Consider the following 22,964-nt stretch of genomic DNA (forward strand, 5'->3'; position numbering starts at 1 on the left):
GTGAAGCAGTTTTTACCATTCTGAAGATAGTGTGAGAACGGCTGCTGTGTTCATTCATTTTTGTTTCTCCATAATGGCGATTTCCTGCCAAAAAGCAACATTAGAATACTTCTGCTTATAATCTGATAGACAAAAAGCACAAATTTTAAAACTCTCTGAAAAACTTTAGTTTATGAATATAAAGCCAAAGAGATATCCCATGGTTCTAAGTATACCTGATTAGCCCAAACTTTTTAATGCTATCAGCTGACATTGTCTAAATACTTACTTTCTCCTTTTCTGATCCATTCCATAACTTGTTCTGGGGCAACCACCACTTCTTCAATCAGATCTTCTACATATGTATTCCTCTACAGAATAAGCACATTCATAAATTTTACTGAACTCCAAAACACACTTCAATACATAAAGTAAACATTACCAGCAATTATTATGGTATTCATTCAACAGCTGAATGTCTTTTTTCTCTAAACACAAGGGATGGGTAAAGTTTAGACTTTGACCAAAATTGTCAAAGGCAATTGTTGTCTAGAGAATCAAACAATAGATTTAGAAAGTTTCCTAAAAACAGAAGGGCTGTGTGAAATATCCTTGTCATTTTCTGAGAGAATTTAGAAGTATATTTCTCAGTAATTCTTATAAGAACGTATTATACAACTGATAAATTTCCCTTCTTCCTATGTTCCAAAACCATGACCATTTAAGGGAGCCAAAGGAAAAAATACCCCAAAGCCCAAACCAACAATTTTTATTTCCTACAAAACCTTACATTATAAAGAAACTGAAGATGGCATTAATACAGATTTCTTTTTCTATAGTGATAATCTTACTGAATAGTTCTAGTCACATGGTTATTCTATGATCACAGCAGTATAGCACTTGCTAGATGATACAAAGATGATATTAAAGTAACTCTATATATCTGTCAGAAACTTGAAACACATAGAGCTTAACTAAACAATTCTTGAGGTTTTACTGTCAAAGTTAAACAAAATATATCATCCTGGAAACCTTGAGGATTAAGTCTACTTTTATAAAGATTTACAAAGATGAATTAGCAATAGCAAACCCAAAGTCACTGTTGTTATTCTGCTACATCAAATGTTCTTCCGCTAATGCTGAAGATACAATTACACAGTTTGTCCTAGAAAAGTTTTCCACTGGGTGCTTCTGAAGGCTTTTTTTCCCCAACTTCTTTTACTCCAAGCAGATACAGTACTTATACATAACATCCACTTACATTAACATCCTCACGAATTCCCAGGGGCTTCTTTTTCCTATTATCGCAAAGCAAATCAGTAATTGTTTCATTGTAGATTTCCATGTATGAAACCCTTAGCAGGAATTCTCTGTCTGGAATCTAATGTTGAAAGGGGGAAGGAAAAAAAATCAAACAAATTAACAGACTAACTGATGGACTTCTTTTAATACAAATATTCTTAAATTGGAGATAAAAGTTTGGATATTGTTTCAGAGATTTCTTTCCCTTCATCCTTGCTGTACATTAGCATAAAACAAGACAATAATTTTTCTTCTATCTCACCTCTTTCCAGCTGCATTAATGGTATACCACTTCTAAGGTTATTAAATTAACTGCCCAACAGAAGCATGACAATAGTTCTCCTACTTAAATGCCATTTCCATAACCAATTTCCTCCTGCTCAGGCTTTTTCCTCTCTGTAAACCTTGTCTTCTCTCTTTGCTTGTTTGGATTTACTTTGCTGCTACTTGGTAGAGAATGTTGGAATGAGGAAAGGCTGCACAATGGATTCCAGAAAAATCTTCTTGCCTTTAGTTACTTCTATAAACCCTCTAAGGATACTCTGCACCTCCTTAAAGGAGCAGTGACCATTTCACTTCACTGGTAACAACTACCTGAAACCCTCTAGGCAGAAGCAAGCACTCTGCAAATCATGTTTTAGAAATCACTGTTTTAATGTACACTTTCTCCTTACTTTTATTAATATTGAGCAATTAGCAATTCTTTTGTAAGCCTGAAATAAGTAAATATAGTGTCATAGTCTTCCCACTAAAAAAAAAAAATCTTTAATTGTTAGTTTTTCAGACTTTTAAAATAGCAGAATAACCACAAAGCTTCACATTATCTTATCTACCACATAAATAAGTGAGTCCCTGTTGGGATCATTAGCGTGTCAGAGTGACCCTGAGAGAAGTTCAAAGTCTCTTTTCCTAGCCCGGCTTGGAAAAAAAAGCTTGAAGGAGTCAGGGCTCTTCAGTTCTCGGTCTCAAGGCTGTTTATTTTATCTTACGTATAAAAATTTTCTCCTGGCCTGCCGAGATCAGCTTAGCAAGCCAGCCTAAGGCACTCTGCCTGCCCCCAGGGTGGTGTTATGTCTTTATACTAAAAACTACATGTACAATGTTTACAATTGCTTTCCAATACCCATCACCTATGTTAGACAGTGAGCTTCTACTCTAAACCAATCTGTAAGTGTCAACATCACAGCAGAAGATGGAGGCAAGAAGAAGGAGAAAGGCTGGACACACCCAGTTCCCTCCATCTTACCTCCTGAACCCCCATTCCCAAAAACCCTAAAATCTACTTTTCCACCCTGTGATAACTTCACTGTTATTCTACCTAAACTGTTGTGGCTTGCTGGTCTTCATATAAGGTTGGCCATTTGCTTCATGGGTCATAATCAAAACCATAGGCATTTTGGGCTCTGTGCCAGGGTCTCTGAGATCCCTGGCAGGGGTCTTGGCTGCTCAGGACAGCCAGAGGGATGTCCTGGGTCCTGACAAGTCCATATTTGTATTTGTAATCAGTTTAGCATATTTGGAAGGTTAAGGTTCTACTCAAAGTTAAGTTTTTGACTCCTCATGTCTCAGAACACTCCTCAGTTTTGTTCTGATTTGGTTTTAGCTAATAGAGTCCCCATCAGCTTTTTGTTTGAAAACAAAAGATGTGCCTGGCTCATCGTAGCCAGGCTGGCAAAGTAACTGCTACATTTAGTCCAATATAAGTTAAGTTCCTTCATAAGCCTCTTGATACTAAAATTAATTTTTATGTAACCATCACAAGTATTACTAGCCCTTTCAATTTAATAGAATTTAATAGAATTGCTCACCTCACAAATAATTTTGAACACATGTTGAATTGCCTTAGGGATAATGCCCACAGAATCTTCATTCCCCATCATTGTGTAAGTCTTCCCTGAAGCAGTCTGTCCATAAGCAAAAATTGTGCCTAGAAAGATAATTAAGTTTTACTAAGTATCTCTGAAATACATTCCAAAAGTTTTTTAAACAGTTTCAAAACTTACCATTATAGCCTCGCACAGCTGACTGTATAATTGGAACAGCTACACCATCATACAACTGCTGAGTGTTGTCACTTGAGTGAAAGACACGATCTTAAAACAAAAACAAAAAAAAGGGTGTGAACCCACTCTATTGCAAGTCAAAACAAGCTGTCATTCAGTATTGCTGACTTCAAATCCAGTACATTTGCATAATCATCTCCAGGTTAGCTCCAATATAAATATCATTGTAGTAGCACTAATGCAAGCTTTTAAAATTTAGTTTCAAAATAAATATTAAGCACAAAATAAAAAAAGACACTATGCACAGATAATAGACAACTAAAAAACCCTAAGAATGATGAACACAGTTAAACAGTCATCCTATTTAACCCTAAAAGGTTTTGGCTAATTTATCTACAAGGATAGTAAGCCTGACAAGACAGGTTAATGGTTAAACTCCTAGCCTCGGGCATGCTTTTACTGAATCTGAATTTTGGGAAAAATATTTGTAGTGGCTACGTTCATATTAACAAGTAGAGTTGATCAGCAGGAAAAGACTCAAAGGGAGCCAGCTAGTTATGAGGATCCCACATTCACACTAGTCACTTTTGGGACGGTGTTCTCCCATACCCTTCCCCCTAAATGCTTTGGACTAGCCCTTGTTTAGTCCACTTGTCACTGGATTCCAGATCAATAAATGTGTTCCAAAGCCAATATGGCATAAACCAGAACAGAGCAAGTAAGGTCCATCAGGAAGCTGACGTCAAAAGCACATCCCAGTGCTGCCTGCACCAGAAATCCTGTGTGCCCCAATGACCCTCCTTGGGAATTACGAAGCTGGGAAGGTTGGGAGGCATTTCAAGAAGCTCAGGGCATTCACCACAGTCGACGCATTCAAGAGAACAGTAGCAAAGTTCCTCATAAGCATCTTCGTAAAGCAACTGCTTTCACATTCTTACCGTAACTAAACGTTTTGGTACCACTCACGTCGGAAACAGTATTATTCTCACTTGTCCAGTGCAGGGACACTTTATCTGAGGCATTTTCTCTAAAAGAAGAAACATTGTGTTACCTTTATTGGGCGAGGACTCTGCCCCCAAAACGCGGGCCCCTTACCGCGAACTGCCCAGCTGTGGGGGACGGCGGCACCCAGGGCTGCGGAGGGAGCCTCCCCTGCCGGCTCACCTGGAGATGAGCGGCCGCACTCGCACGCACACCGTGACGGCGCCCTCGTCCGCCATGCCCGCCCGGGACAGGAGCAGCGGAGCCGGGACAAGGGACGGAGCCGGCACGAGAGCAGCAGGGCCAGGACAAGGGACGGAACCGGGAGCGCCCGCCCCAACCGCCGCCGAAATTTGAACTGCGCCCGCAGCCGCTCCCTATTGGCCGCGAGGGACGCACGCTGTGCGTGGAGTGCACCACTAGCACGAGCTGGCGGGGAGGTGTGGGGGGGCGGCCGAGGGAAGCGCGGCCAGGAGCAGACGGGTGAGCAGCCCCCGAGCTCTCCTGAGATACCTTCCCCCCCCCCCGTCTGCCGGATGGCAGCGGCCGGGGAACCGAACGCTGTCCTCACAGCCACAGCTGCCGGCCTTTTAAACAGCCCCGGGCACAGTGACTGCGCCGCGTCCCTGGGCAGCCGTTCCAAGGCTGGGAGCCCTTTCCATTAAGGATTTTTTCCTAATCTGCCGTGTGAACCTCTCCTGGTGCAACCTGAGGCTGCTTCCTCTTGTCGCTTGTGACTGAAGGGAAGAGGCCAACCCCCACCCGGCTACACCCTGCCGTCAGGCACTTGTATACAGGGATGAGGTCCCCCCCGAGCCTCCTCTCCTCCAGGCTAAACACCCGCAGCTCCCTAAGCGCTCCTCACGGGACTCGTGCTCCAGACCCTTCCCCGGCTCCACTGCCCTTCTCTGGATGCCATCGAGCATCCCCATGTCTCTTGCAGCGAGGCGCCGAGAACTGAGCCCAGGATTGGAGGTGCAGCCCCCAATGTCAGTGATGAGCGGTATCACTGCCGTGCACTCAGACCTCAGTGCCTCAACAGGCTGCCCACTGCCTCCGAATAGTACGGTTTTACACATAAGAGCGACATTGTCATGGGATTCAAAAAAAAGGTTTATTTAAGTAAAATGTATATACGTATTGAAGTGAGGGCTAGAAAAAGAGTGTGAACATCTTGTGGGTGGTAGTTCTTTGTTCAAAGCAGTATCATTTTAGGAAGCAGACTATGTTTGCTTAGTCAAACAAACAGAAAAAGCTTTCATGCCAGTGTGGAGAGGTTTAGGGGTGGGGAAGGAGAGGAATATAGCTGCAAAGAAAAGCCTACAGAAATCAAAAAAGAAGGCACACTCAAAAATAATTTCTTTTGAGGTCAGCAAAAAAATGACTACGTTATGAAAACTCTTTTTATGTTCAAACTTTTAAAACAATCTGTTTTCTTCCATATTTTAATCATCTTCCCCTTCCTCTTCTTCCTCTTCCTCAGCTTCGGCTAAGGCTTCTTCCTGCGCAGCCTTGAAAGCCAGCTCCTCTTCCACAGTGGGGTCTGCTGCCTCAGTGATTCCTGGCTCAGTGGGAAATTCTGCCTCTGCCGGCGGGGGCAGCGCAGGAGTGTGGCTTTCTGGATTGTATTTGTGACCCCAGCCGAAGTAGATGTTCTCAAATTTCCTGAGAAAGAGAAGTGACAGATCACATGTTCACTCCCTGGCAAAATATTAGCAGAGAGACCATCAGGCATCCTTACTCTGCTGTGCAAGGAGTCACTGTGGTGCAGATATCCTATAGCAGAATAATTTTAAGCACAGCACCTCTTTTTAACTGCCCTAATGGTTATTAATACATCTTCTGTTTAAAATGATGAAGTGTCACTGCACTGCACTGCAGTACTGTTTAGTGCAATGACTGTGTCATGGAAATCTACATGGAGGTAATAACCACGTGTAGTGCAAGCAAACAAACATTAGAACCACAGAATGCAGCCGGTTTTTAAAAAGTCCCACAAACACAAGAGTATATGTTTTAAATCAAGGACTGTGCTCAAATACTAATTCAGCATTTACATCCATTAACTTTATGCCAGCCTTTCCAATAATTAATTGTTTTCAGTCTTAAATACCTATTTACTGTTGCTGTGCATATTTAAGTGGCCTTGTCCATCAGTCTCTGGAATAGCTGGAACTCAGTTAATGAATTAATAATAAAGTAACTCTGCCTGCATTAGAGAGGCACCTGTGTGTAGCACATACAGTCAGTGTTGTAACCATGTCAGGTGGACTCTCACCTGCCAGATGCAAAGGCATAAGCTCCAGGCCATCGGTTAGACTGCAGGATTGCAATTGAATATTCTGGGATCAGGTTTGTAGAAGCCTGAGCTGTCCAAGCAGGGATGTTTTTCATGCCTGGAGACAGCCAAACACATACTGTCTATGAATAAATGAACTTGATGAGCCTCTACAAAATACTTAAGCCTGAGCTACAAGACTTGCACAGAATTCAGGCAAGGTTTATGTTAAGTTGCATTACAGAAAGAGCCAGAAGTCAGAAACACTAAGTGTAGGCACTATTTTCCAACAGGTGGTTTGCATGAGTGGGTAGGTTGCTGTCATGGTTTGAGCCTGGCACAGAGCCAGTGCCCCCATGAAAATGCCCCACCCTGGTGTCTGCTGTGAGATGTGACCAGGAATAAGCAAAACAGGCTCCAACTTAAACATAAATAACACTTTATTACCTAAAACTACAGGAAAAAATAGGAAAGACTATAAGGAAAAGAGAAAAAAAATTGAAAACCTTACAAAAACCACTTTTCCTCCTCCCCACTCCCTGACTTCCCAATCCAATACATTCTCTCAAAAATACCAACTGCCCAGTCCGGCACGACACTTTAGTATACTCAAACATCAGTTCATGAAGAGGGAAAGGAGTCCTTCTTGTTCCATAGGCTTCTCGTGGAGACACACTGAGACCCTCGTGTGCTTCCCTGTCACTCCGGCACCGCCCGGAAAGTCCATTTGCCGTTTGTGACACGTTCCTTCCATGCTCAGTGCTCTCACCACCGAGACATGGATCAGAGCTGCTTTTAGGGTGGTCTTTCAAGGATGCCTTGTCTCACTCCAAAAAGGCACAGTCTCTGCTTTTGGGACAACTGTCCCCCCCATATATTTCCAACCCCCTGGGGCCGGGGGGTCCTCACAAATGAACCCTCCTGGTTTTGAGGCACTGCCTCCCCCTAAATGCAGTCTGTGTCACAGGAACAACTGAGTCCATGGCTACAAGAAAAGTCCAGCTAAAAGGCCACTCCAAATCATCTCTCCCCATCCAATCATCTCCACAATCTCCGGGCCAAAGTCTTATCTCATTTCATCTCTCATCTCCCTTCTTATTCAGCTTCGAGGAGGATTAGCATTTTCGCAAGGCCCCAATCATGCAAGAAAGGGTTAAAAGTTTTCAGTCTCTGTCTGTCCTGGGAGATGATACTCCCACACATGCTGCTGCTGCGGCCGGCCGGGCTCTCTCTCTCTCTCCCCTTTCTCCTCCTGGCGGGCTGCCATCACATTCGGTGCCGCCGGCTCTCTCTCTCTCCGGGGGGGGGGGGGGAAAAGGGGCTGGCTGCCCGATATCTCTTGGGGCTCCCCCCCCCTTCCATCCTCGAAGCCCCCTCTGTCCAGGCCCTGGCCCCAGGCCTCACCGCATGGCTGTCCCCTCCCCCGCCCAGCAGCAGCGGGCCGGGCGGGGGAGAGAGATCTGACCTCCTCGCCCGACGAGTCCCAAAGAGGAAATGCCAGGGCAGTGCCCTGCTTTTAACCCCTGTGTATTCTCGGAGGTGTGTCCAAACCCCACTGGCTACACCAGGTGTCAGTATGAAACTCAAAACCTTCATTGGTTTGACCACAGCTTCCAGAATTCCCAACTCCTTCCGGGTCAAACCATGACAGTTGCACAGGAATGCTGACAGACCCCCCCACGTACAGAAAAAATTCAGTAGCACTCATCCCTGTGTCTTTTGTCAAGGACTTTCTATCACTAGCAGATAAATTGTATAGCTATATCTCACCTTGATTAAAGAATGGAGAGTAGAAAAATAATCAGATATTGATGTAATCTAATATTAAGGCTCCCTTATTCCCGTGATTTGCTGCAGTGATATGTTAAAGATCTAAATTCTTATAAAAGTAATGTACATCAGTGTATGTGTGTACATATTAATTATTCTATTTACTTACAAATAAACATACATTTTTCTTTTTTCCTAAAAAGATGAGATAAAAATAGCCGAGTGTATTTCAAGTAGTAAGTTGTTTTGAACTTGCAATAACATGACAAGTCTAAATTATTTTTTCCTTTTCTCAACAATATTTTTCCTTTAATCTCAACAAGATGGTTGCCTAGTAAACCTGATTATTTCAGCTTTAATGTCAATACTATTAACCATCTTGCTTTTGATTGATTTGTAAAAGAATGTGTTTACCCTACAGAGGCAAAGTATATTGCTCCAAGAAGTGTCAGTGCTTAACTTCAAATATTTACTGCTAAATGACAACAATCCTAGTGACTCTCTATCATAAACTTCATATTCCATGAAGAATACCTTCATCTTCAGAGATCAGAGTAAGGAGGGGTTGTCCTGTTTCTTCCTGGCGCTCTTCTTCCTCCTCCTCTTCCTCCTCTTCACCTTCTTCTTCATCTTCCTCTGATTTTTGAGCAGGATTAATCCAAACACAGCGACCCTATAATTGATGTGGAAAAGTAATAAATACATGTAACAATCACTGAAAGAATGCAAGTTAAAACTAGTTAAAACAATTGACTGAGACTCACACACAGTTAAGGGATAGGGAGAAGAAAAATACATATTCCTTAACTGGAATATTGTTAACAAAATATTGTATCCTCTTGGCAGAATGTTCCCCTCATTCACTCCTGCTTACTGTTTGAGAATAACCTTATAGTGCTGTCATCAGCTTTTTGTCATTTTGAATTCTTCAGTTCCTGGCCAGTTTGGTTTATATCCTTGCTAGATTACTAGTTACTGCAAACTATGGACTTATTCCTTATTTTTAAAATATGCCTTGTTACTTGGCTACCAGTCAGAGGAATGTAACAGAATGTTCTTAAGATTCTCCTGCATACTAATTTTATTTTTGACAACTACTGTTTTGCTGGTACTAAGTTTAAATCTTATTTCCTATAATTTGCTGTTATTTTACACTAGCATTCTTGAATTGGTAGACTGCCCATCAAATCATCCAGCAATAAAAACTAAATTAGTAATACCTCTTTCTAGCAGTAGTCTGATAGAACATGCTTTAAAGTTTTTTTCATTCAAATGTTTCACAGCAGAAAGTATAAACCAAAAAATTAACCAGAGGAAAACACCATGTAAATTTCATTTAGCATACAACCACAAGCTGTCTGGGTTTTAGCATCCTACCCAACAAAAGCGAATGTTAAATATTTTAATCAAATGAGGATCTCAGAGCAGAACACCTAATACAGAAGATTGCAAGAAATGATTGTTATTTATCAGGGCCTAGCTCCATACTGTTTTTTAAAGACAGGTTTCAATCTCAAGCATACATCACTGGAAAAAGTACTAAACCTAGAGGGTTCCAAAATATATATATATATATATATATATATATATATATATACACACATACATAAAAATAGATGGTATATGTAAATATATGCAAGATATTTATGCCTTATATAACATGTATATATGTTTTATATATATGTGTGTTATATGTTATATAACATATAACAGCACATGTTTTATGTGTAAGATATTTTGGTATTATATATGATATAAAATGCATTTTCTATATAAAAATCTTTCAATCCAACACCATTTCTGGTGAATAGTTTGCATGTGCAGGTGAGGAGTGTCACTCACACTGTTACCCCACAAGCACTGCAGTGTGAGCAGCACCCAAGGCCCATGTGAGCTATGCTGGACACACCTGCTTCAGAATGCACTTGACATGGTGTGCCCACATGGCCAGGGACTCCACCATTTCAGCCACAGGAGGAGGCTCAAACTCAGGGTTTTCTTCATATGTATCTCCTCCTTCTTCTTCTTCTTCGTCCTCTGGAAACTGGTAGAACCCAGTGGGAGAGACGTGAGTTCCCGCTGAGATCCGCGCTATCTGTGCGCGCAGGTAGTTGGCCTCGTTCCCAGGAAAAGGAGGGAAGCTCACAATAGGAGCATCCAAGCGACCAGTGAAGAACTTCTTGATTTGCCTGGCACAGACAATCTGGGCTGGTGTCACTGGAGGCAACTTCACCCAGGGTTTGCCTGGCTCATTACACACAAAATAGACATATTTATTCGTCCCAGTCCCATTTGCTTCTTTTGGGATCTCAGGTGGGGGTTTATAAGTGGACTTTGGTGGTTCAGGTTCTTTTTCTTTCTGTTCCACTTCTTCCTCACCCTCACCCATCTCTTTCTCTTCTTCTGCAACAGTTTCCTCTTCTTCCTCTTCTCTTTCCTCCTCCTCCTCTTCCCCCTCCCGTAACTGTACTTCAGCTATAATATAGTTCATTTCCAGGCCCAAAATTTTGCCCCAGAAGCGACAGGTCTGGATTGGCTGAACACTAATTAGGTTTTTAAAGGCAAGGAATATGTAATAGCATTCATCTTTGCTCAGGCCAATTCCAGCCTGTTCAAAATAAAAGGCTGTTTCCATCACATTGGGTAGAGCAGGCTCTCCCTAGGAAAGAAGATTCAGAGTTAGATAATTATACTTCACTTTCCTGTAGTGCCACTCATCATGTCAAAGTGCTTTGCAGACATTCATTCACTACTTTTTTTACTATCATTTAGAAAAATTAAAAGTCTTTTAGTGGTAAAGATGAGAAGATGAAGGGCAGCTCTTAGAACGCAGGATTTCAAAATTTAAACTCCTAATTACTGCAAAATAAGGAAAGTCAGCATTCTTACACAAGATTTACAAGGGATTCAGTGCTAGGGCATGTCAGCTAAGAGGCCTTTGATGCCTAGAAATGGTGACACTGTGTTGCCTTGTGTTGTAGATAATATAGATTTTATATATTTAGGCACCAGAGCAACAACATTTCTCTGGGGTGAATGTTGCTTGGCATAGTGCAGCTCCCTGCAGTTTTTAAACTATTGCTCCCTCTGTTATTAAAGTCTATTGTAAGACTCCATCTGGCTTCAGTGGAAGCAGAACTAGGCCAATAATTAAGTATTTCCAGTTGCTGTACCACCCATCTCTCATTTTATGGGGGCAGGTGATCATATAACACAGACAGAGTTATTAGAAGTTGGACATGACAGGGTAGGGAATTTTGAAGAATTAGTACTAGTTTCATATGGAATTTCTCTGGATCATACAGGTTTCTTATAAAAAAGCAAGATTGATAGGATTATAAAAAAATCAGAATTCCTTTCTGAAATACCCTACCTTTTTTCCCATTTTCAGCATCTTATACTGTTAATGTAAGATACGTACCAAGCTATGGAAAAGATGAAGGACTATCTCTTGTGTGGCTGGTATTTATACTCTGCAATGGTAATTCATTTGAATATATACTGGTTAACTTCATATGAAAATCAATATCTTGTTGAATCATTTCTCTTGGCTATTATAATTCTTAAATATATTCTTTTATTTCTCATTATAAGATTTCTCATTTTTCCTTGGGTACAAATGCTTCTGCATATAAGCAACTGAATAATCAAAAATCCTGTTTTAAGAAGTGGCTTTTCAATTGTATTAGTTGTCCATGAAAACCCTATTTTGTTTTAGTTGGAGAAGGACAGACTAGAACTGCACCAGGAGCTGGAAGAATCACAACATTCTGCATTCTACTATTTTACAGCAGCAGCAGTGCACAATATTGTCAAAGAATATGTCAATAAGAATATATCTCCAAGAAGAATGTACGTTAAAGAATATATCAAGAATTATGATCACTTTAGGTAAAGAAACCTTCCTTTTATAAAAAGAAATTAACTTGGATGCAATATTCCGTACTGAACTGGCATATGGGAGATGTCACAAACCTTACTTTCTGTGTATCAGCTCTAGAACATCCCTGATTATAACAGCTCACGATATTAGATTTACATTAGGAAAAAATCTCAACTAAGTAAGTAGATGGGTTTTTCTTCAGAACTAGACATGGGACGAGCTCAGCTGAGAAGATGTTACATGGTGCTGTGACTGCAATTACCTGTACGGTCAGGAGAGGCAGTACTATCGAAGAGAACAACTTCCTTTCTCCTTCCCCTTCACAGCATCTGCCCATCCCTTTCCCTGGTATATTTGGTACCTGTTTCATTCTGATAATAACTCACCATCTCTTCATCTAGTTCTTCAGGTTCTTCTTCTCCAGCTTCCTTGATGAACAAAGCTTTACACTTTTCTGCAGCTTCAAATGTTGGAGGGATCAGATGTTCGTCTCGAAGAGTGTCCATTTTTTTCCGAAACTGCGCCCACTTCACATCCTGGCTGATGGTCTCAATTATGTCTACTGTATTTGCGGGCTGTTCATCCAGGATCTTGGTCAGTATAGTCGCTAAATGATCATATCTGTCATATAAATGTAAATATTGTTGGCTTACTATGCAAAAGTCTTAGAATATTATACTTTTAGTAAAAAAAGTAAAGGCTAATCATCTGGATCTTTGGAGAAATCATTGGAACAGAAGAAAGGGGATCATGGAGCCTTGAGGCAAATTAGGGTTAAAAGTAGTCTGATTATAATTAAGAGCATTTCCATCCTCCATTTCTAGTATATACCCCTCCTGTCTATGAGCTGAATCTGAATTTAAACTTATTCTCAATCATATAAACTTGTATTTGAACTCTCTATAAAATTCCAGTAGGGATTTTGTTTCTGAAAGATGTTGGACACTCGTCTGCAAGTTATCACTAGTGATGAAATATTGCCTGTATAACATTATCCCATTCTATATGTACCTTCCTTTGTCCTTTTACCTTTCTCTCCACTCATAGTTCCTACCCTATTTGATTGCGATCCTTTCTCAGACTTACAAGTTCAGGCCAGATTTTGTGCTGGTCGTCAGTAAATAGGCTTTTGCATTCTTGATCGCCAGCATCCGGGCTTGTGCATCGGGAATCTCATCCTCATACGGGCTGTATCCGGGCTGGTCAAGACCATAACCCGGTTCGTGTGGCTGGTAAGGGCCATGCCCACCTTCATAGGCATCTTCAGGGTAGGCACCTTCAGGGTAAGCACCTTCAGGGTAGGCACCTTCAGGGTAGGCACCTTCAGGGTAGGCACTATGTGGTTCGTGTGAAGCGTCTGGTTCTGGCGACGGATCCATGCTGTGCCGTGCCCCCGGTGCCCTGGGAGCCTTGTCCCGGCGCGTCTCTGGCTGATGGCTGGCGCTGGCACCTGCAGCTGCCGAGGGGGGCCGAGGTGCCCAGAGGGGCTCGGTGACCGACACCGCGCTTGGCGTGCTGCCCGGGGCGGCCGGCACGTCCCCTGCGCTCCTGCGCTCGGTGCAGGTCCTGGGGCGGCTGAGAGATGCTTCCCCTCAGCCCTCGCCTTACCCCCCGCTACTCCCAGGGAGCCGGTCCCGGTTCCCACGTCTGGGGCTCAGGAGGGCGGCAGCCTGGGGCCGCGCTGGGCCGGGTGAGCAGTGTGGGAGCTGTGTCCGGAACCCAGGCGGGCTCGCTGCGGCCCTTCCCGCGGGCCGGCCTGGCCGGGGGCTCGCTGGGGGCCCGGGGTGCGGCCTGGCCCGGCCCGGGGACTCCGCGCGGCCCCTCAGCGGCAACGGCGGCGGCGGGCGGGGCGTCACCGGGGGAACGCGGCCGCGGGCAGGGAGGGCAGCCCGGTGACCCGCCCCAGCTGCCGCGCCCCTTGCCAGAGCGCTTTTGAGCCCTTCTTCGCTGCTTTCACCGGGACCCACGGGGTGATGGCGAGAGGAAGGTGCTTGAGCCTGGTCTGTACGGGGTTCTGAGCAACCTGGTGTAGTCAATGGCGTCCCTGCTTATGGCATCAGGTGAGACGTAGGTGATGGCTAATATCCCTTCCAACCCAAACCAGTCCTGTTCTGTGAAGCCATGAAATGCTGTCAATACTTTCCCGTGAACATTTGTGGTATGAATCTTTCAGCTGTCTGCTGAGAGCAAAAGAGTGGTTCTTCAAAAGTTTAATCTTGTTTTGAAAGGTTGTTAATTTGCCTTCATTGCTTTCATGTGTGTTTAAGTGGTGATATGCTGTTCATAGAGTACAAGGGTTTTTCTTTTAAGAGAAAAAATTTTCTATTCCTGGATCCAAGGGTAAAAGACCCCAAGCAGTTAAGATGGAATGAAGGTGCTTGGATAGAAAGCATAATCAGTGTTAATAAGAGAATTATAGAATCTACTGAGTTGGAAGTGGCCCATCACTTAGTCCAACTCCTGGCCTTGCGCAGGACACCCTGAGAGTCACACCACGTGCCCCAGTGCATTGTCCAAATGCTTTGCGAACTCAGACAGATTCAGTGCTGTTACCACTTCCCCAGGGAGCTTGTTCCAATGTCCAACCACCCTCTGGGTGGAAAACTTTTTCTTGGTATCTGACCTAAACCTCCTCTGACTCAGCTCCATTCTGTTTCTTCCAGTACTGTCACAGGTCAAGAAAGTGAAGAATTAAGGCAACAGGTGGCCATAATCTGAGTTAACTTTTGTTTGCAACGGTATTCAAACTGTTTAAAGAATTGGTGTTATTTCCCAGTGTCCTACTTTGATTTCATTGGTAAAGGATTTGGTCTGTTTCTGCAAGGCAGGTCTGTTTTGCCAGTGACAGTAATAGGTGAATGATCTTCCTGCTCTCATTTTGACCTGTTGTGTTTCTTCTCCCCTCTCCAGTTCAAAAGAGGGAGTGATAGAAAATCAGCTTTGGGGGGCACCTGTCATCCAGCCAAAGTGAAACCAATACAGTGCTGTAAAAATCTCAGCTGAGTGCCCTATGAATGTTGCAAGTTTTGTTAAATAAAGTAGTGCAATACCCGAACTGTAAAATACACTTCTCTGTCATTGATGGATCAGCTAATGTAACTTTTAAAAATTATGGTTTATTTTGGATATAAATAATATTATTTATGATATTATTTATTAGAAGCAACCAGAAAAAAAAAAAGAAATAGCTATGGCAAACTTCTGTTACATTCCAAGAGAGTAAATGCTAGAAGTATCATTGAGGAATCTGACCCATTGAGGAGGAGCAGCAGAACATACTTTTCCATATCCTTAAGGAGTGGAGCATTTATATCAAGAACTAAAAAGTTTCTGCATTCTGTTCCTATGATTCCAACAGGTAAGACATGATAAAAAAAACTTAGTTCTGCTGGGTTTCTACTTGTAGAGGTTTTTTAATGGATCTTTGCAAGGAATGTGCCCAGGCACTTTTGCAGAACTTGCCCATTGACTGCAGAGGGCGATACAGTACTTGCAAATTACTTGTGGATTCCTTTTTATTTGAGTTCCATATCTTATATTTGGAGGGAAAATTTGTTTAGTACTTAAATTCTATTAAAACCATATGAACTAAGTTAGCTTTCTGCTTGTGTGCTGAGTGAAGTAGCTGCTCAAGAAAAGGCAAGTGCTTTGTCTCTTCAATTTCATTCAGCAAAGAAAGAAAACTGGGGCCACCTATATTGCAGTTGTCTAAGTTAGGATACATGTGAAATGTGCAAGGGACCAGGATAGGTAACTCATCAGTGCAGAAGGATGTTTCACCAAGGTGCTATGATGGTCTTTTTTTGATAGACAAAAGTAGGAAATGGATATGTGCAATACTGCAGCATAATCATACTCTGATCATTGTCAGTAGCATGGGTTAATTAGCAGAACAGTAACTAAAGTAGTAACGTTGTCCCTTTCCAAAGGAGGTTTGTATTGTCTCTGCTGTGGCCAGGTAGCCATTGTTTCTTGTCCAGTGGAATCAATTCTGCTTTTCAGTAGTTTTCTTTTTTTTTTTTTTATTTTTTTCTGAACTGAACTCCTACCTGTTATTGGCTTTGAAATGGAGGTCCAAAAAAAGTTGCACATAGAATTGGACAGCTGTCACATTTCCATACAGGTTAATTTGTGAATTTTGCACTAGAAAGGGAATAACAGGCATAGTGAAGAAGGATATCAGCTGATAGTCCTTCTTGTCCAGTTTATCTCGGCTGTTTGAGGGGCCTGGAAAGGCCCGAGGTGGCCTTGGGGCAGCCCGCGTATCGAAGGACGAGAAGAGGCTTCAGTTCTTCTTTCTGGTTTTATGTTTATTAATTGTTTATCTAAAAGATGTTCTTTCAGCCAGCAGAGATCTGCTCAGCAGTCAGCCATGGGCACACTGTCTCTGCCCTCCGGGGCAGGCACCTATCTTTATACCCATTGTGACGTGTACAATATTTATCATTTTTCCCCAATACCATCTATTGTTATAACTCGGTGTACTCTTAGTAATAACCAATAGAAAGGTGCCACCGTGGCCAAAGAAGATGGAGGAGAAGAGGAAGAAGAAGAAGGACAGGACACACCCCAATTCCTCCATCTTACTCCTCTAAACCCCCCTGTACATAAATCCTAAACCTTGTGTCTCACTCTCTAATTAGCTAATCTTTTCACCCTTCACCCTGTGAAGCCCTCATCCTTGTCGTCTCCTGCGCAGGGTTAAAGTCCAGCTACCAGACACTTCTGGCAACATTCCAGGAGTCCCGAGCCCCCCCAGGGTCTCGGTGGCTCAGCATCTCAGGACTGAGATCTTGAGATCCGACATCTCCCCCTTCTGTTTGCCCCAAGAAAACCTCTTTTACAATCTGATTCATGGCATCTGGGACGACATGGATGAGGACTAGGAAAGCTATTACAATATAAAATCCTAAACTATTAAAACATAAAATCCTACCCTTAAAATTCTTCTCCAAATGGGAGAAATGTCAAAGAAATCTGCCCTTAAAATTCCTCTCCAAATGGGAGAAATGTCAAAGAAATCCTACCCTTAAAATTCCTCTCCAAATGGGAGAAATGTCAAAGAAATCTACCAGCTGACCAATATATGATCCTTTGTCAGTTTTCCCTGTAATAGGTAAATTTACCCCATTGCCTATTACAATTCAAGATCCCAAGGAGAAAACCTCCCAGTCTTTCGTCCTTATACAGAAATATTCAAGACCCCAAAGAGAAAAAACCCCCCAGAGTCTTTCGTTTCTCTTGTTTCTCTTCTGAGTTGTCCTTTGCAGTCTGAGTCCCGACTTTTGTCTGAGTATTCGTTTCTTCTTATATCTTGTTGAGGAAAATCGCTGCATAGTTGCAGACTTGTTACGAAATGATGCTGTAGCTCTGCTCACAACTGCCTCTTTGTTCCGCGATTGTTGCTGTTTGCAAGCTCACTCAGGGGTTACCTAGTTTTTGATTCAATTGACAATAGGGTTAGAAAACACACAAGCCTCCCCAGGAGGGGAGAGGCTTGGGACTCCACGAGGGTTTTTACCAAAGGCACCAAGTCTGGAGAGGGCCCCTCCTCGCCTGAGACGTCACCGGGGGTCTGGCCCGCCCCCGCCCGGTGCATGCGTGCTTTCCGAGCTGCTCTCTGTCTCTCCCGAGGTAATTTTTCCCTCTCCCTTTTTGTTCCGCCTCTGAATTTTCCCCCTTCGGTCTGCCCCGACTCTGTCTCCTCCTCCTCCGACGCTGTGTGTGTGTGTGGCCCTTTGTCGGTGTGTGCGGCCGCCCCCGCCGGCACCCGCGCCCGCCGCGACTCGCTCCGGGTTTTTTGCGTCACAACCGCGCGCCTCCTGCGTCTCCCGGCTTTGGTTTGTGGCTTCTCCCCCCCGGGTTTTTGCGAGTTTTGCCCGCCGCGGGCGTTTCTGCTACCTTGCCGGCCCCCGGGGCCGCTGCACCCCCCGGCCCTGAGCTTAGCAAAGCCGTATCTGAACACGCGTCTTTTGTTTTTTCTTCAGCCGCGCTCGCCGCCTGCTCCGCCACTGCCTGGCTGCCGCGAGAAAGCGCCTCCTCCGATCCCTTTTTCTCCCCCCCCCTGCTCTCTCCCCTCTGTTCCTGAGTCCTCCATGCTCTCTGGACTTTTTGGACGCTTTTTTGGGAGTTTCCCAGGGTTTCTGGGTTTTGGGACCGGGTATTTTAATAATATTTCTTGCTCTTTTTCTGCAAGAGCATTTTCTTCTCGGCCTTTTAAGGCCAGAGCTAATCTTTTCCGGAGTCTTGCTCCCCCCTCTTTTGAGGGCCCCCCCCCCCCAGACGTCTGCTGCGTCTGTTGGGTTATTTCTTCCTGGGCTTTTAAGGCCATGGCTAATTTTTTTCCGGAGTCTTGCTCCCCCCTCTTTTGAGGGCCCCCCCCCCAGATGTCTGCTGCGTCTGGGGGTTTTCCTTCCTGGCCTTTTAAGGCCAGAGCTAATTTTTTTTTTTTTTTTTGTGTATGTTTGTGTCACACCTTATAAGGCGGACAAAATTTCCTGTTGTTCCTGGGAAAGTGTGCCCCCATGTTCTTATTTTTCAGGCTTTCTTACCAAATCTGTTGTTCAGAGCAGTCTGGGCGTCTCGATCTGTCCAGCAGATTACGAGAAGTGGTCCCAGGGCGCCTTCTGGTTCCAGTCCGGGCTGTCCTGCTACGAATTGTCTTCGGCAGAAACTGAGAGGTGGAATTCTCAGTGACTGCTGTTTTTTTGCAGTCTCTGTTGGCTTTTTTTTTTCTTCTTCTCTCTTTTTCTTCAGGGCTTTGAGAGTGGTGGTGGTGCCCCCCTCCGAAAGGTTGTGGTGGTCAGAGCTCACCCAGTGGAAGCCAAATGTCCGGTTATCTCCCCCCGAAAGGTTGTGGTGGTGGAGCCCACCCAGGGACGCCAAGTGTCCGGTTTATCTCGGCTGTTTGAGGGGCCTGGAAAGGCCCAGAGGTGGCCTTGGGGCAGCCCGCGTATCGAAGGACGAGAAGAGGCTTCAGTTCTTCTTTCTGGTTTTATGTTTATTAATTGTTTATCTAAAAGATGTTCTTTCAGCCAGCAGAGATCTGCTCAGCAGTCAGCCATGGGCACACTGTCTCTGCCCTCCGGGGCAGGCACCTATCTTTATACCCATTGTGACGTGTACAATATTTATCATTTTTCCCCAATACCATCTATTATTATAACTCGGTGTACTCTTAGTAATAACCAATAGAAAGGTGCCACCGTGGCCAAAGAAGATGGAGGAGAAGAGGAAGAAGAAGAAGGACAGGACACACCCCAATTCCTCCATCTTACTCCTCTAAACCCCCCTGTACATAAATCCTAAACCTTGTGTCTCACTCTCTAATTAGCTAATCTTTTCACCCTTCACCCTGTGAAGCCCTCATCCTTGTCGTCTCCTGCGCAGGGTTAAAGTCCAGCTACCAGACACTTCTGGCAACATTCCAGGAGTCCCGAGCCCCCCCCAGGGTCTCGGTGGCACAGCATCTCAGGACTGAGATCTTGAGATCCGACACCTTCTCTGCTCTATTGATTTCTTTGCAAACAAGTATTGAATTGGAAAGCCCAGATTCAGGTTTTTGAACATGTTCTTAGAAGAATGCCTTCATCTCCAGACCACTAAGTAGCACCTGTAAGTAATGAGGTGAAGCTGGTTTCTCTGTGTAGCTGGCAAGGCAAATTTAACTCAATTCCAGCCTATATAATAGGAAGCAGCTGCTGTTGCTTTCTGCTCTGAGCTTGTTCCATCAAGTAGTTGCAGGTGGGCTGGCAGCTCTTCTAAAAGGATGGCATAATGAGTAGGTTCTTGTTGGCTTTCCCATGGCATAGGTTTCAAACTGCATGCTGTGGACAAGACTGCAGTTCCTGAGGGTCTGAAGATTGTCTTCAGCTTTTGCTTTTCACTGTGTTTAGGGATTAAATTCTTATGCTTTTTCTGACTGCTTCCAAATGACTTCAAGAGGAAAGGTACTTGAAAAGTACAGATCTTGTCTTGCTGCCTTTGTTTATTCTTGTTAAAAGTCTATTAACCACATAACTTCTTTTTATTCTCTTTTTCATAGTTTTCCATCAAAGCAAAGTTCTTCTTTGTATGTCACTTCGGATAGCAATTTCCTGCTAAATATCTAAGGAAGTTCTTGTATCTGTAAAAGTAGATATTAGTCCCCAAATCTTAATTGTTTATGGTGCAGAGAGGAAAAGATATTCATACAAGTTCTCCTTAAAATATGGCAAACTTTTTTCTGTTGGTTCCAACGTTTTCACTGAGTCATTACTGCAGGCATACATCTTTCTTCTCTCATAGGGAGATTGATTCTTTCATTTTCTTTGGGCTGTGTGCTAAAGTCAAACTGTATTCCTCAGGTGGTCATAGACATTAGGTTAGCACTGGCAGTCTGAGATGCTTTTCTATATGAGAGCTTTTCAATATTATTGGAAAGCTGAGAGACCATCATCCTTTTGCACAGTACTGATAGGAAATGCATTTGGTGCTCTGAAGGAAATAATAATGATTTTTGGAGATCTAGTACTGGCTTTTGCTCTTATTGAAGTCAGCAGAAGCTTTGCTGTTGACTGCTGTGAAAGTTAGATTAGGTCCTTTGTTATTTCATTTTCATGTTTCAACATAGGTGAGGATATACGCTGGGAGACAAACTGGGTTTAATTCTGACTTAGGGTGGAGAGTTCCTGTGGTTAATGTGGAGTGTGACTTTGCATCCTGATGTGTGAATTCTGTATTTTACATTCCCTGAGTTCAAAAAATCACTACAAGTTACAGGTGGTGGTGCAGTGGGAGCAGCATTGGCATGGACCAGGGAAGTTTCAAGGGGAAAAACTTTTTTTAGTCACCTGGTAATCTGAGTTCTAAAGCTTTGTTGTAAGGTAAGCTTTTGTTCAAACTGTGTTATTACAGCGACATGGTGAGGATTTATTAGGAGAAGTGTAGGAAATTGATGCTGATAGTATTTTTAGACTCTGGCATGTCAAGTCTTTAGGTATATGATTTCTATTGCTGAAGGTGATGGCGTTTCTCTGGCTTTGGTCACTGTATAACTGGCTAAATTTGCATGGGACAGCATGATTAATGTCTCATGGAATGCTGTGTTCCTAATTTATAATTATTTTCATTGATGTATCATTTCTTACCTGCTGGTGCTATCAGAGCATGGTGGGTTTTGATACTTAGGAGCAGGAAGCTGAAATTTTTGGCCAAGAAGGTATGGCAGTTGTGCATCAAACTTTTAAGTAAATGCTGAGTTTAACCACTTCCAGCTGAGGTGCTTTGTGCTGGTGCTCAGAGCTGTCTGTTTCCTACAAGTCTGTTAGATCACAACTGCAGATTTTGGAGCTGTGTGACACTTTCTGGGGTGGGAAGAAAGGCAGAGTGATTCTTGCTAGTATGTTACAGACGTGATACAGGGCTCAAAGGGACCTGCTTTTGATCCACTTAGGGCCAGCTCAGCTTCTGCTACATGTTTTTGTCAACTGATGTGCAGAGAATTCTGAATGTCTTGGTGAGATGGGATTTTCCCTCAGAAAGTTCTGACTATGCATAATTGTGTGTTGCAGGACTGTTCACCTCAACTGATCCTGTGGCTCATGTTGAGGACACCCAGTTGTTTCCTCAGAGCAGTATAGATCCTAAAGATCATTGTGTTGCAAGAGTGCAAAACCAGACTATGGGAGTTTAGGATCTTTGCTGCAGCAGTAATGTGGTGGAATTAGCTTCAAATAACCTCCTCTGCTTGCAGGCTTGTGAAACCTTACCAGGCTCGTTTTCTCCTTGCTGTGCATGTGAATTTCTCCTTTATAGGGGCATGGGAGAGGGAAGGGGAGGTTTTGTTCCTTGTGGAAATTCTTGGCGATTTTGTTTCATTGAAGAGTCAATTAATTGTCATTACTGGAAGGAAGGTTCACTTTTTGCTTTGCAGATCTGGAACTTCTGCTGTATTTCTGAGAGTCGTCTTTTATATTTATTAGATACTGTGTTCAATTTACAATGATTATGTATAAAGGTTTTATTCTTACATGAAGCTGAACAAGCCCAAGTACTTCAAGATGATTAAAAACTTCATTCCTTATTTTGGTTTTCCCTAGTTGTGTGTCACAGCACTTTAATTGTAGAGAGAATGGATTCTTTCATTTCCACCCCTATTATGGTAAGCCCTCTAGTTTGCAGCAGTGGTGTAGAACAGGGTATAATGATTCAGCAATATTTTACCAAAACTATCTAAATCATGGGGAAATATCCTGTCGCTTTCCCCTTTCAGATTGTTAGGAGGAGAAGAGAAGTATATTCTTTGCTATTTATCAAATAATGATAAAACAAATATTCTAAAACCAGAATCCTTCAGAAGTGTAGATGGAATTGTTTCCATTGGAAACTGGAAATAAATGGCTACAGGGTTTTGTGGAAGTTAGGGATATAGAGAAGAGGTTTAAGTATTTCAATAGCATTTGTCACATGTAAGTTCAGCTTAATTCTTAACAGGAGGAGCTTGCCATGTTAGACTCAGTGAATATGACATTCTACTCAAAAATCCATTTTCATATTGCAGTCCTGTCATGAAATTCATGCTACTGAATATGGCTTTAGAACAATTCAACTTTTCAGGCCATGTTGCTTTTCAACAAACACCCAATCAAGTTGTCCTATAATTACAGTGTTTTGACTGTGTGATGTATAATAATGGACGTGTTTGAGGATAGCACTATAGTCAAAATAGTGTGCTTAAATTGTATTCACTGAGTTAATAATGCAATTGCATTCTTAATTGGAAATAATA

General features: G+C 43.1%; 2 protein-coding genes across 4 annotated transcripts in view; both read right to left on the reverse strand.

Moving 5' to 3' along the window:
* Positions 1-4,625, reverse strand: part of CENPE (centromere protein E) — a 38,484-nt gene extending 33,859 nt beyond the window's left edge. For all 3 annotated transcript variants that reach the window (XM_064710900.1, XM_064710901.1, XM_064710899.1), the window contains exons 1-7: positions 4,449-4,625; positions 4,223-4,311; positions 3,285-3,374; positions 3,090-3,208; positions 1,241-1,360; positions 269-350; positions 17-84 (exon numbers count right to left, since the gene is read on the reverse strand). In XM_064710900.1, coding sequence (XP_064566970.1) covers positions 17-84; positions 269-350; positions 1,241-1,360; positions 3,090-3,208; positions 3,285-3,374; positions 4,223-4,311; positions 4,449-4,504 — 624 coding nt within the window. In that variant the 5' untranslated portion in view covers positions 4,505-4,625. The remainder of the gene's footprint in view (positions 1-16; positions 85-268; positions 351-1,240; positions 1,361-3,089; positions 3,209-3,284; positions 3,375-4,222; positions 4,312-4,448) is intronic.
* Positions 4,626-5,428: 803 nt separating this feature from the next.
* Positions 5,429-14,023, reverse strand: LOC135447345 (radial spoke head protein 4 homolog A-like). The gene is made up of 6 exons (XM_064712279.1): positions 13,283-14,023; positions 12,583-12,817; positions 10,223-10,972; positions 8,848-8,986; positions 6,544-6,661; positions 5,429-5,930 (listed from the first exon to the last, which is right to left on the reverse strand). The coding sequence occupies exons 1-6, from the start codon at positions 13,573-13,575 to the stop codon at positions 5,711-5,713; spliced, it is 1,755 nt and encodes a 584-aa protein (XP_064568349.1). The 5' UTR covers positions 13,576-14,023; the 3' UTR covers positions 5,429-5,710.
* Between the last annotated feature and the right edge of the window lie 8,941 nt (positions 14,024-22,964).

This window comes from Zonotrichia leucophrys, chromosome 4 (assembly GCF_028769735.1).
Source record: "Zonotrichia leucophrys gambelii isolate GWCS_2022_RI chromosome 4, RI_Zleu_2.0, whole genome shotgun sequence".
Lineage (NCBI taxonomy): Eukaryota > Metazoa > Chordata > Aves > Passeriformes > Passerellidae > Zonotrichia > Zonotrichia leucophrys.

What these genes read in the sequence shown, in the direction of transcription:
- LOC135447345 (XM_064712279.1), bottom strand. Translation starts at nt 13,575, where the DNA reads ATGGATCCGTCGCCAGAACCAGACGCTTCACACGAACCACATAGTGCC. An exon ending in TCAAGTGCATTCTGAAGCAG is followed by an intron (nt 8,987 to 10,222) that starts GTGTGTCCAGCA and finishes CATCAATTATAG; the next exon opens with GGTCGCTGTGTTTGGATTAA. An exon ending in TATGCCTTTGCATCTGGCAG is followed by an intron (nt 5,931 to 6,543) that starts GTGAGAGTCCAC and finishes TCTCTTTCTCAG; the next exon opens with GAAATTTGAGAACATCTACT.